Source organism: Mauremys mutica, chromosome 11 (genome assembly GCF_020497125.1).
Source record: "Mauremys mutica isolate MM-2020 ecotype Southern chromosome 11, ASM2049712v1, whole genome shotgun sequence".
NCBI lineage: Eukaryota > Metazoa > Chordata > Testudines > Geoemydidae > Mauremys > Mauremys mutica.
Window position 1 is genome coordinate 36,816,907 of NC_059082.1, and position 13,629 is coordinate 36,830,535.

Genomic DNA, 13,629 nt, shown 5'->3' on the forward strand with positions numbered 1-13,629 from the left:
GCTGGGCTCCAGCCCCCTGCTCACTCTGTGCCCTGATGACTGCCAGGAAAAATAAATTGTAGATTTCAGCAATGGCACCAGTTTTATTCTTCATGTCACGGCCAAGAAAATTGCCCAAGTGAAGGAGCCCTGCCCCCTCCTTCCCACCCCCACCCCCCCGGCTTTTCTTCTGCTCCCTCTGTCTGCTTTAATCACGCAGTGGTTGCAAAAAAGAAATCCAGCTCACAAAGTGTTGACGGTTAAAAAGGCAGCGTGGCTAATAAACTGCGGGGGTGGGGTGGGGCAGTGAGCACTGGCCAAAATTCCATCATTAGCAGCAGCTTCACAGGTTGGAGTTGGGCGCGGCCCAGGCGCTGCAACTGAAGAAGCAGTTTCTAGTCCCCAGGGCTGGTTCAGAGGCTCAGAGGATGGCGGTGGGTTGGTGGGCATGGGGCTGACTGCAGTTAACCCAGCCTGCCTCACCCTCCAGCTTGTGTGAGGGAGGGGCCAGCATGGCAAATGCTTTGTTCATTTCTGTTTAAGGTGAATTGGGATAACTCACATTGGCCTGCTCAACCCAGGGTTGTAAGTTCAAACCACAAGGGGGCCAGTTAGGGAACTGGGGTAAAAAATTTGTCTGGGGGGGTTGGTCCTGCTTTGAACGGGGGGTTGGACTAGATGACCTCCTGAGGTCCCTTCCACCCCTGATATTCTATGATTCTAGCACTTAAATTCCTGTGCAAAACACCTGGTGCCGGGGGTGGGGGGTTGAACTGCTGGCTCAAGCTGTAGCCAGCTCCACTGATGTTCTAAATGGCAATTTGTTTTAATGGGAGCAGGCTTGGGCCTGGATTGCAAGCTGACCCCCAGCCCTATGACGCCTGTGAACTTTGGGGAAGCTCCAATCCAGAGCTGGAAACAACTCCAAACTTCCCAGCTGCTCCCCTCCTCAGGCCTGTGCGTTCCTGCTCAAGGGTGGGGCGATGGGAAGGCAGGAGCCCAGCTCCAAGGGCCCAGAACTGGCTAGAGGCAAGTGTACAACCCTCTGAGGGTACAACCAACCAAGGTGACACATGTGAGTAGGTGACGCGCTGATGTCATCCTTCGCCGGCCAGTCCCTCTCTGGCTAGCTAGCTAAGCGGCTCCTCCTATCCCCGTTGGCAGACCCACCAGCCTCTCCGCTGACCTCAAGGAAGCTGGCATCTTTCCCCCTGGCTCTGCAGTGGGAACGGAAGCTTTGCTTCCCACGCTTCCCCTTTAATCCCTTTCCGGGAGCTGGCCCGAGCCCCAAAAAAGCATCGACAGTTAAGTCAGTCTCTGGTGGGATCAGGGATAGGGGCTGATTAGCTCTGGCATTTCTTGTGTCTTGCTGAGGCAGAACTCAGGCCCCCGTGCTCCCGTCTCTGCCCAACTAGGCTTTGTGCTGTAGCAGAGAATTGCACTCCTGGCCCAAAGCACTTCCCTCGGGGCAGCGGTGCCGCCGACCCGGCCCATAGCACTTCCTCTGGTGCTGCTGGAGGCGATGTCGCTGCAGGCATCACCGCTGTGGCCAGCTCCGGGTGGCTGCGCTGGTTATCTCCGATCAGAACAATAAATCAGAGCCCGGCTCAACAACACATCAAGATTTTATTAAGATCTTGTAAACAAATGATTGGGTATGAGAGCGACACTGTCTAGCCCTAGGGAAAAGGGCGAGCGGCAGCGCTGTCACACGGGCCTCGCAGACAAGGAGTCATTCCAGCCCAACCCACGGAGCCCTCGCCTGGCTGCTACTAGCCCAGCTTTGTGGGCTGCTCTTTCCCAGCCTCTTCAGGGAAGGGCCTTTACATTCCCAGCCACTGAATGGCACTTCCCCATGGACCCTACCCAGCTACCACACTGCGCTTACCCTGGGATCCCCACCCATCCATGGCACTGCAGTTATCCTGGGATCCCCACCCACCCAACTAACCACAGCACTGCCCTTCCCCTGGGATCCCACCCAGCCACCGCAACCCTGGGATCCCCACCCACCCAACTAACCACAGCACTGCCCTTCCCCTGGGATCCCACCCAGCCACCGCACTGCGCTTACCCAGCTACCGCACTGCACTTACCCTGGGATCCCCACCCACCCAACTAACCACAGCACTGCCCTTCCCCTGGGACCCCACCCACCCAACTATGACAATGCACTTACCCTAGGATCCCCACCCACCCATGGCACTGCACTTATCCTGGGATCCCCACTCACTCACCATGGCACTGCAGTTATCCTGGGATCTCCACCCACCCAACTATGGCACTGCACTTATCCTGGGAACCCCACCCAGCCACCGCACTTTACTTACCTTGGGACCCCCACCCACGGCACTGTACTTACTGTGGGAAGCCACTGACAAATATCCGTGTCATGCTGATGCCCCTGGATATTCATCTTACCCACATGCTGCAGGCACTGGCTATGCAAAGTCAGACAGTCTTTGGGTTGCGAGGGCTGAGGGTAGCTAGACTAGGACCGCATAAGATCTGCCAGTATCTGGCAAACACTGCCTGAATGCTTTGTTGGGTCGGGTTTTGGCTCCCTGGTGTGACCAGGAAAGGCCTGTGGCATTAGCCCAGTGTCTGTGTTTGCTCTGTGAGAGGAGCACCTGAAAAGTTGTTGGCTAAATCTTTCTGGCATGAGCTCAAAGCACATTACCACGCGAAGGCAGTGGTCTTAGCCCCAGCTTTCAGAGGAGGAACTGAGTGGCCCATGGTGATTAAGGTAACCCACCTCAGTGACCTGGCAAGTCTGGCAGCTGGGTGGTGACCCAGGGTCTCCTGACTCACAGGCTGGTGCTTTACTACACTGCACTGGCAGGCCCCAGAGATGGACGTGCACTTGCTGGAACACGCGAGGAAAGCTGCAGTTAGGCAGTGCTCCCAGCTGGCGCAGTACTCTGTTCGTGCCCCTTCTTCAGGCTGGGGGGCCATACAGGCCTAACGCCAGTCCTAGTTATCAAGGCTAGGGTCAATTGGTAACTAGCATTTGTCCTTATTTGTGGCACTTTATAATGTGCAGGCCAGATTAGCCTTAGGGTCGTCCAGCTGGGTCTCCAGCTACGAATAAAGGCCAACATTGTGAGTGCCCAACTTGAGTCACTGCAACCGGCGCTGGGTCTCAACCAGCTCGTCACACTTCTGAGCATCCAGCCCTTTCACGGGCTCTCAGGTTGGGCGCCCAAAAGCTGCCACTGCACCAACTCATGAGCTAGTTGCTTGTTTAGCCCTAGCCCCAGCTGGCAATCGTTCGTCTGGAAGAGCAGCTGCCATTTGGGCTGCGTGGGGATGGGGTGGGGGAGGGGAGGGGGTTGAGGCCAGCGACTGGTGCAAGAGCAAGTGCGTGAAAAGCACAGAGGAGGCCCACACCACTGGTGGCGTGAGTGGTATGTTATCATTTGTGATCATGACCCCTCTCCCCGCCCCCACACCCCATGGCCAGCATGCTGAGTGCAAAACACTCCTTTATTTGTTTTGAAGCTTCTTGAGAAGAGCAAAAGACTTTTGAGGCCAGCTGATTGTCGGGCCACTGCCATCTGCAGCAAATGCCTCGCTGGCCTTTGGTGGTGGTGGTTTAAGCTGTGTGTTGAATTAGGCCTTTTAATGCCAGTATTAAAAAGGGTAACTGGAAATCAATTTTCCAGCCCTTTCAAACTGCCCATGTTAATAGCCAACCAGGAACATGGAGTCTATGGCATCTGCTTGGGAATGGTGGACTCTGATGTGCTGATGGGCTGATGCTTTAATTGTCCACAGCCTGGAGGAAGGGGCAACGCCAGGCAGCCTAGAGGTTTGGGTTTATCTTTCTTCTCTCATGGGGGCACAAGGACTTTCTGGCTCCCTAGTGCACCCCGCCACTTGGGCACTTAGGCAAAGGCCAGGCATGATCTGGCTTTGAGTAATTTAGTATCACAACACCCTCCGTTAGTATTATCAGCCCCCAACAGAAAAATGGGGACACTGTGGTGCAGCGAGGCAAAGTATCTTGACTGAGGTAATTCAGCATGTCAGTGGCAGAGTAGCCCATACAGCGTAAGAGTCCTGGCTCGCCATCCTTTGATCTAGCCACCAAGTGCTGCCTCTCAATCTTAGTGTGTCTTACAGCTGTACAGGGTAGCACCTTTCTTCCCCAAAGATGCCTAAGCGATTACAAATTGTGCAGATGATAATCAGCCACTGAAATGCAACAATGTCTGGGGGTGGGACATGGCAGCAGTTTAGCAGTGCACTGCACCACTACCAAACAGCTGAGAATAGGAACTGAAGCATCCCAGCACTGACTGAAACTGCAGCAGGAAGACACAGCAGACTGGCCGCAAATCTGTGAGCAGGTGCAATGAAACCCTCCAGTTCAGTAACGGTGAGAAAAATCTTTCGCACAGCATGGCTCACAGGTGGCAGTTACATTTGTGTCTCTAAGTAAAGCTGTGAGCTGCTGGAGGCCTGAGGAGTGGGGCCTATATTGTGTGGGAATGTTTTCTGCTCAGATGGCCTGAGGGACAATTAAACCAATGCTATTTCTGCCAGCATGAACCATCTGGCATTACAAGGAGAGCGAGGTGTGGTCCTGCCCCTAGTGCCGAGCACCCCTTAACCTTGCGGACCATCAGATCTGGTCTCCAGCTCTGTAACGGGCTCCGCCAACCTCCTGTTCATAGCGCTGCTGAATGCTAGGGCCTGAGCGGAACACCTGGCTCCAGAGTTCAGCTGGGGCCTGAGAATGGAGCATGGACAGTAACAATGGTAGAGTGATTCCAGGTGGGATTAAGATTAAATGAGGTCTGAATATGCCCAGGGTGGGAGAAGCCTCGGTAACCCCCAGCCCTGCCAGGCCTTTGTGTAGACTCCGGGCCTGCCTGCCTGCCAGGGTCGGTGTGATCACATTGCAAGTGACCTGTCAGTTGGCCTTGGAGCTGAAGTTGCCAGGAGTTTCTCGGCCACTGAGGCAAAGCTGCCCAGTGAAACCCTGGAAAAAGGAGTGTCCCTTTGCCATTGGCCACGATGCTGCTGCTGCTGACCTGACTATGTCTGCTGTCCTGCAGGAGGAGCAGTTCACCGAGCAACCACTCTGCAGTGGGGCAGACCTGCCCCAGTGTGCACCCTTGCCGGCAGACCAGGGCTGAGGAATCCTTGCAGCCCCATGGCCCAAGCACTGTGGGGGCATTTAAGTTAGGGTTAGGTCCTGATGTCCCAAGGCTCCTGCCCTTGGATTTGGTTTGAATGGCTGTTAGCTCTCCAGTGTGTTAGCCTGTGACTAGCCCAGCTGCTGAATGGCCAGAGTGCACCGCCCAGGCATTGGCCGTGGAATCACAGTTCCATTCACCTTGCTACATACTCATTGGACGTGCTGCTGGGAATATATAGGTAACACTGGATCATCTGGCAGGAAACAGCAAGCATGGGACTAGGAAAGATTTCAGAGACAATCTGCAGGCTGTAAAGATTCATTTACCAGATCTGAGCTGTCGGGGCTTGTTTTGTAGCTATAACAACAATTATAATGATGAATTAATACACACGTTAGCACCTTTCAGCCATAGACCTCAAGGCAGTTTACAAAGGCAGGCAGGTCTGATTAGCTCCATTTCACACCTGGGGACACCAAGGCATGGCGGAAAGCAGTGACTTGCTGAGTCAGTGGCAGGGCTGGCAATAGAAGCTAGGTCCCCTGTCTTGTGTTGCAATCCATGGTCCAATATCTTGAGTTATTCCTGGCTTGTATGGCCACCCAATGCACCAATCCAATATGGCACGGGGATGTCAGGAGGTAGAATGTAATACTCCAAGCTGCAAGTATATTGGGAACACCAGGTTTAACTTCCCCGGTGTGAAAAGGGCCATTAATGACTGAGTGCGCTGAGTGCTTTGGCTTGAGATCTTCTATGGAAGATGTGCTAGATCTGGGCTCTCTCAGGACCCTTTGGATTTTGCCTTGTTTCTCTGGGGTGAGGTGATGGCCCAACATTTAACGTCAGAGGCAAAAGTGGCAGGAGAGTCTATGTTGTGGTAGAAGCATAGTGAGATCACCACGAAGCCTGGCTGTGAAGGATACCCAGAACATGCTCAATTCACAGCAGAGCTGAGATGTATGAGGGACTCATTTGTCACAGGGGGGTCTCAGAGCCCTAGCAAGGCTGGGAATAATATAATGAACTTCCCCACCCTGCGCAGCATTAGGCCAAGGGCAACAGGAACAAAGGGAGGGAGAAATGACTGAGGCTTTGAGACTAAGGGCCTGAGAAAGAGGCAGCACTGACCTCACTGCTGGGTTCCCCTCAGCTTAGGTCACAGCGGAGTGACACTGGAAATGTCATGGCACATCATCAAACCAGCTAATAATTCAGCCTGGTTGGCACGTGTGCGTCGGGGAGGCTGAGGACTGCAAGAGCAGCGGTCACTGCACGGCAGGATTGAGGTGCGTTGGCAGAGCTCTGTGGGAAGCCAGCACTGGATGGTAGGGCAGGAGTGTAAGTGTGCTACGGCCTACCGCCAGAGCAGCAGGGATAGTGCAGGGTAGGGCGAGGTGCATTGGGAGTCTCCAATAGCAGGATACATTTGGTGCATTGGCAGAGCGGTGTGGTGTCTGTGGCTGGCAGAACTGCGACTCAGATGCAGATACTGAGCGAGCCCCACTGCAAACGCACAGCGTGGTGCCAGCCATCATTCTGTACCCAGCAGATGGGCCCCACGGACACTGTAAAAGCTCTGCGGATGCTCAAACCTTTTGTGGGGCTTCCACTCCCATATTTCTCCCTTGCATTCACCTCTACTACTGCTGCATTCAAGGATTAAGTTGGAAATTTCATTAGCCCCCTTTGATACCTCCCCACCTAGCCATTGGTGTGATCAGATGCAGGGCACAGCCCCTGCGGTCACTGAATGCTGTGCTGTTGGTTTCTCCATCACTTCCCTTTGCGTCCTCTAGGTTTGCACTGTTAGGTGTGGATGGAGGAGCAGAGACCGGCGGGCAACCAGCCAGTTCTCGTGTGGGACATTTGGAATGATTGGTCTGTTTCATGCTCTGATCATTGTGGAGTGCCATCATGAACTGCGATTCTCTCGCCATTCACAAAGTGGGTACCACACACCAATGTGAGCTGCACCTCAATGTAAAGCTAAAGCCTGAAGCCTCAAAGCTTTTAAAGCTTCAAACATTTTTTGCAAGGAATCATTCTGCAACAGGGTGGATATTGCCTCACTCCATGGCTGCCACAGCTGGCCTAGGGCTCAGCTCTGATGGGATTTCCATTTAAAGTGACAGGACACTATTAATAATCTCTCCCTCTGCTTGGGAGCTGAGCAATGCAGCCAGCCTCTTCCGAAATGTACAAATGAGAATCATATTTAATTAAACACCTCCAAAGGCCTAGATATTGGGATAAGCTGAATGGCGGGGGAGAGGTCTGAAGCTTCTTTGATAAAGCTTTGTTTTCAAAGCTTATTTTAAAGCATATCTTTTCCCCTTGTCTCTGGGGCACTTAATTTCTCTCTCCCTCTGCGGTTGCCCTTCTCACTCGATGCTTTAATTTATTCACCATACAATGTCTTTACACCCCTGCTTGCTGTAATTCACACCATAATCTCTACACAGTATTCCACTCTGCTGAGCATTCTGGGACTCTGCTTGTATGAGCGGCACCCAAGTAAAGCTGCAGCAATCCCAGCTCTGTCCCCCACGGGGCACTCTGAATAGAGCCTCAGCACACAGAGAAAAGGGGGCAAGATTTGGCTATACGGGTCAACGGCCACAGCTACAAAACCCTTCCAGTTCCGGTGTATGGTGTGCAGCCACACCCGCTATTGGAATGCATATAGGAACCATCACTTGAGGAAGCACACACCTTCTGTAGCACAGACTGGCTCTTCAATACCCCTTCTTCTTTAAAATAACCCAATTATATCCAATGAAAATGGAGACTCTTTGCTAGCACCGAGCACCAGGGAATGATGCTATTGTGTAAATAGGCTTGGAAGAATTCGTTTTTTTATCGGTAAATGTCAGTAAACGTCGATTTCACTGGACACATACAAAACGAGGCAACAAGTATTTCCCTTGATGATGATGCTTTAAATGTACAGATAGGCAAAGTAAGAAAAAGGCAGCTTGAAAACTTAGAGTGAAACTCCAGTGATTTAGGCTTTTGAATCAGGCTTGTTACAAATGGACTAGCAAACGGACGGTTAAAAAGAGGAGGGGATTTGTTGATTTAAGGCTATTTATTTAGTATATTTTGACATGTGATTGTGACAATTTGTGTTTTAATGCTTATAAAGCTTTAGCTTTTTAAATCTCAGTAGCGACTGACGTTAAATAATTGCCTGACTCTGCAATTAAAAATTTAAATGGCTAAAAATAGCGAAACGTAGTCAAACCCTGTAATTTTGTGCAATTGTAAAAATTTAAAAATCGATAAAGATCTAAAAAAAGGCTTAAGATAATCAATATCATCTGTCAAAATTATAAAAGAATAAAATTTGAATTCTGCCAAGCCTATCTATGAACCATTAGGTGCCCAGCTACTCGTGGTGACAGGCACATCGGAGAGAAATGTCTAGGTTAAATAGCTAGAAAACAGCTAGCATCACCCCCACCCCACTGCTGCCACTTCTCAAACTACCCTGCTCACATGCCCCCTCCTGGCACCAGCATTTAGATCTTCCAGCCAAGATCTCCTGCCTGTTTGGAAGCTAAAGGCCCAGCAAATACCTGACCGCTTGAGAGCGAGTTTGGCTACCAGCTGTCAGAGATAAAAAAATTCTGCGAGAGCCATCACCAGCATGGGGCTCCGGGAACCTGAAAGAATGACAAGGAGTTCCCTGCTGTGGTGGGCATAGGTGGATGTGTTGGCTACTAGATTCCTTCTGGTGAACAGAGGTGGTCTAGGAGTACAAGTACTAGAGTATGGGGTAGGTGACGCAGCCTTTCCATCCCAACCCCAGTACCAACTTCTGCCCTCCTCACACCACTAAAGTCAACGAGAGGTTGTGTGGATGTAACAGTGCAGAGCTCGGCTCAGGGAACCTCCCCCTCCTCAGTCTGATTGCACCAGTCCAGCTGGAGGAAGTCCATTCTCTGTCTGACAGCAGCAGAGATGCCATTAGTCAGAACCCTGGGAATCTGCTCTCTGCGCCTGACTCTGATCCATGTACAGCCATGCAAATCAGGAGTCATTCTGCTGAAGATAGGGGAGTTATGGGAGGATGAGGCCAGAGCAAGAGCAGCATCAAGCCCCCTGTCTGACAGTGGATTCAACCAACTCCATTACTCACAGCTGCAGAGAAAGAGCCCTCTCCCTGCCTAACACCCATGGAGTAATTAAATCACAGGCCTCCTTCCACCTGTTGGTCACAGGGAAACCACAGGCTAGCATTCCAGGGAAAGGCCCAGCTGGGATACATTTCAGAGCAGTGGAACCTAACCCTGATAGATTCCCCAGTCTTTGGTTTTAACTGAGTCTTGCCTTTGTCAATTAGCATAGGGGAGAAACCCAGAGAGGCTATTCTGCTGGCCAGGGAACCGGCTGAGTCACAGGCTATTTACTGGTATATAGACACAGCAGATCTGAAATCCAGATACTGACTAGCTTCCCCAGGACTAATGGGAAACGGGTGTAGAGCACTTCGAACCTTGAGCTGGTCATAGGGAAAGGCCTTAGCCTAACTGGTGATAATTTACTTTTTATCTAAAAGGGAACACCAACACTTGGGGCTGAATTCCGGCTGTACTTATCCCCTGGCAACCCCGTTCACTTCAGAGGTGTGACTGAGGGCACAAGTCACAGCAGAATTTGTTCTTTGCTCTCTGCTGAGCCAACAGCCTTTTCCCCAGTGCAACTGGGCTCTGGCTCGCACTAGGAGCTGTGTGGATGGAAGCCCCAGTTTTTTTCTTTCTGAGACCACTAGGAACCGCCTTCAGGGGAGAGTCAGAAGAGGAGAGGAAGAAAAATAAAACTCAATCAGATACAGAACTGGACAGATCAAGAAGTCAAGATTTTGCATTCCAACTATCTATAGGAAATAGGGAGGTTGTTTTTTTTATTTCAACTTTTTTCATAAAAATCCATAATTATTTAAATCAAAGTTACAGAGGAAAGTTCGTAACTTTTTATTGATTTATTTTCTTTTTTTATTTTTCTTTTTTTGTTTGTTTGTTTTCCCCTCTCATCATTAGATCTGACACCGGCGTCCGTCAGACTACTTCCTTACAAACATGGGAGTCCTGGAGACATCAGCAGAATGTTCTCCTGGTATAAAGAGGTGGAAGAGGTGGTGGTGCGGAGAGGCGGGGTTAGAACGAGAGGGGAGGGGTGGTTCAGAGGAGGAGAGAGGTCGGTATGTTTGTAGCAACGTTCTTCTTTTGTTTTGTTTTTAAAAAAAACTTTATTATTTGCAAATTGCTTCGGGTTAGATCATTTTCATGTTGAACTTGCGCGGCGCATCAGCAGAGCTGATGCCGGCGTCAGACTTGCGTGGCACATACTCGATCTCGATGTTGTGCTTTGTGTTGCCTTTCCCCCGGCTCCACAGGAAGAGAAGCACCAGACAGAATAGCACCACGCCCAGGAAGGAGATGAATCCCATGGTGGTGGCGATGATCAGAGTCTTGATGTCAAAGGGGAAAGGCACGGTGGCACGCGTGCTGTTGGCATCGCTCTCATTGGGTTGGTTGGAGATGAAAGCAAAGGTCTTGTTGGGCTGATGGGGCCAATCTGGGGAGTAGCTCCGCACGTGAAGGTGCGCCAGCATGGTGTCATTGCCACCCGCATTGCTGGCGATGCATAGGTAGGTGCCATTGTCCTGGATCTGGGCATAGCGCACCTCCAGAGTGCCGTCGGGAAAGACGGTGAGCCGCCCACTGGTTTTGGTAGAGATGAGGTGCTTTCTGGGAGAGAGCCACATGATCGTGGGGGGCGGATCCCCATCTGCCCGGCAGATAAAATGTACCGTATGGCCCTCATCCACAAAGATCTGCTGCGGCTTACGGTCCCGTATGCGCGCCCGGCGGCAGGTGAAATAGTTGGGCAGGAGCACGTCGGGGAAGTCCTTGAACTCCTTCCCCTGGACGAACTCAGGGGTGGAGCAGGTGGGCTGCTGCTTGTTGAAGTTCAACCTCCAGCGGCGTCGGAAAACCCAAAGCAGCCGGCAGTCGCACGCCAAAGGGTTATTATCCAAAATGAGCGTCTCCAGGTTCCCCACCGAATGGAAGGCTGATTCCTCCAGTGTAGTCAGCAGGTTCCCGGAGACGTTCAAGATGCGCAAGTAGTTGAGGCCTCTGAAGGCGTAGGGCTCCACGGTGGTGAGCTGCCCACCCACCAGCTGGATCTCCTGCAGCCGAAGCAGGTCGTGCAACATGGAGCCCTCAATGGTGAGGATGGGGTTGTAGGACAGGTTCAGGAACCTGAGATAAACTAAGTGCCTGACAGAGACATAAGGGATGGAAGTCAGATTGCAGTGGGTGATGGACAAGGATGTCAGGTTCAGTCCATAGAGGCAGTTGGATGTCATGGTATCCAGATAGGGCCAATGGGAGATCTCAAGGACCTTAAGCTTGTAGAGCCTCCTAAATGAGTAATCCCTGATGGCATTGATGTTCAGGTGGCGCAGCCTCAGCACAATCAAGCCGTGCAAGTGAGACAGCGCCTCCGTGGGGATAGAGGTCAAGTTGCATTTCTCCAGCGTCAGCTGCTCCAAGCTGTTGAGGCCACTAAAGGCCCGGTGGGAGATATAGACCAGGTCATTGTCCCCAACCTCCAAAGACTTCAGGTTGTACAAGTCCTGGAACATGTAGTCTAGGAGGATCACAATTTTGTTCTCACTAATGTCTAGCTTGGTAAGATTGCTCAGTCCGGTAAACACCCCCAAGGGGATGAGCTTGAGTCGGTTACTCCTGAGACCCAGAGTCCTGAGGTTGAAGAGGTTGTTGAAAGCCCCAGGCTCAATGGCACTGATAATGTTCTCGTTTAACTCCAGTTCCTCCAAGTGAGGGTAGTTGGCAAATTCATCCTGGTTGAGAGTCTTGATTCGGTTCTTACCCAAGTCCAGGAGCCGAGTCTCAGTGGGGATCCCCTCGGGGACAGCGATGAATCGCTTTCGATGGCACAGCACCGAGCGCTCCTGGGCAGAGCACTCGCAGCGGGGCGGGCAGCCCGTGGCAGAGCCGGAGAGGACGGATCCCAGCATCAGGAGGAGGATAGGCTGCCAGCAGGCCAGAATTGGGTTATGCATGCTCACCTCCCCAGCTATCATCCTATCTCTCACCTGCAAGCGACATAAAAACAAAGAGGGGGAGGAAAGAACAACAGCAGAGGTTAGCAAACAAAGGCCAGTGGAATGGCAAAGGTCACTTCTGTTCGAATCAGTGTCAAGGTTCATTGACCTGTCAGTGCTGATATTAACTAAAGGGGAAATACCAGGTCAATATTAGACGTGTCTGCCCAATACATCCCTGCTATTTCAATATACACCGTAGTCGCGGTGACACTATCATTTACAGTGTCACGCATGCAGCCAGACACACCTGTGCTGCAAAGAACGTAGGGAAGCACATTTAAGAGGGCAGAACACACACACTTGAAGGGCTGCAGGGAGAGCTGGCATGGGAGCAGCATTTCACTGGCTGGGGTAGTGTCAGTCCCATACTATCCAGCCAGAGGTCCAGCCACTTAGTTGTCTTTGGACTTCCTCTCCCCGTCCATCATTTTTCCTCCCCTCCTTGCTCGGTCTTAGTACTTGCCCTAGCAGCCGTGTCCAATTTCACACCCTGGAAGGGTGGGACAGTGGCCATCAGGGGATCTACGTAGCAGAGCTGGCATGTTCTGCTTCCAGGCCTACAGCCTCATCATGCATTTACTAGCTATGCACCTGCCAGGACCTGCATTTCCCCACAGACCAACTCCTGCCCCCCAACCTGGATTCTTCCTTATGTCTTCTCAGCATCCTCCAGGGACTCCCTTCTCTGTAGGCAGATTACCAAATTGTGGCCACAATAGTTACCAACTAGGCAGTTGTGAATGTGGTTCAGTCACTACAGTGGGTTTGAATAGCGTGCTCCATGTGTCTGAATTCACAGGATCTCTGGGCAGGGAATTCTCTTTCACACTGATCTTTTGGTATCCACGTGGACTGGCAAAGGAGGTCAACATTTCTGTCCCGGGCTGGCAATAGGTTGGGCTAACAAACAATAATTAGTCCAGCTTCCTGTCACTAAGCTGGCCTGATGAGGGCAGGGGATGCCCATTATTATGGTGGCAGTGTCTGCTGTGCTGGGTGCTGCATGGACACACAGTAAAAGCCAATGGCTGTCCCAAAGAACTTACAATCGAAAGCAGACAGACAAATGGCTGGAGGGGAAAGAGAGAGGGTAAGTGACTTGACCAAGGTCACGCTGCAAGTCAGTGGTTGAGTGAAGACCAGAACCCAGGTCTCCTGCTCAGTGCCTTCACCAGTGAGCCACGTTGCTGCTCAAACTGGGGCTCTTGTAGACGGGCATGGTAGGGCCAGGGGGAATTTCTCAGTAAAACGGTTATGCTGTATGACTGCGAGTGATGACAAAGCCTGAAAGCTGATAATATAATTTTTCACGGCAAAGCGATCTGACAAAAAACCACCCACGTTGAAAAAGCGTCTATT

General features: G+C 51.6%; 1 protein-coding gene across 4 annotated transcripts in view; it reads right to left on the minus strand.

Moving 5' to 3' along the window:
- Positions 1 to 8,168: 8,168 nt before the first annotated feature.
- LINGO1 (leucine rich repeat and Ig domain containing 1) overlaps positions 8,169 to 13,629 on the minus strand; it is a 481,986-nt gene continuing 476,525 nt past the window's right edge. For all 4 annotated transcript variants that reach the window (XM_044980007.1, XM_044980006.1, XM_044980008.1 and 1 more), the window contains one exon: positions 8,169 to 12,258. In XM_044980007.1, the coding sequence (XP_044835942.1) occupies positions 10,405 to 12,246 (1,842 nt within the window). In that variant the 5' untranslated portion in view covers positions 12,247 to 12,258 and the 3' untranslated portion in view covers positions 8,169 to 10,404. The remainder of the gene's footprint in view (positions 12,259 to 13,629) is intronic.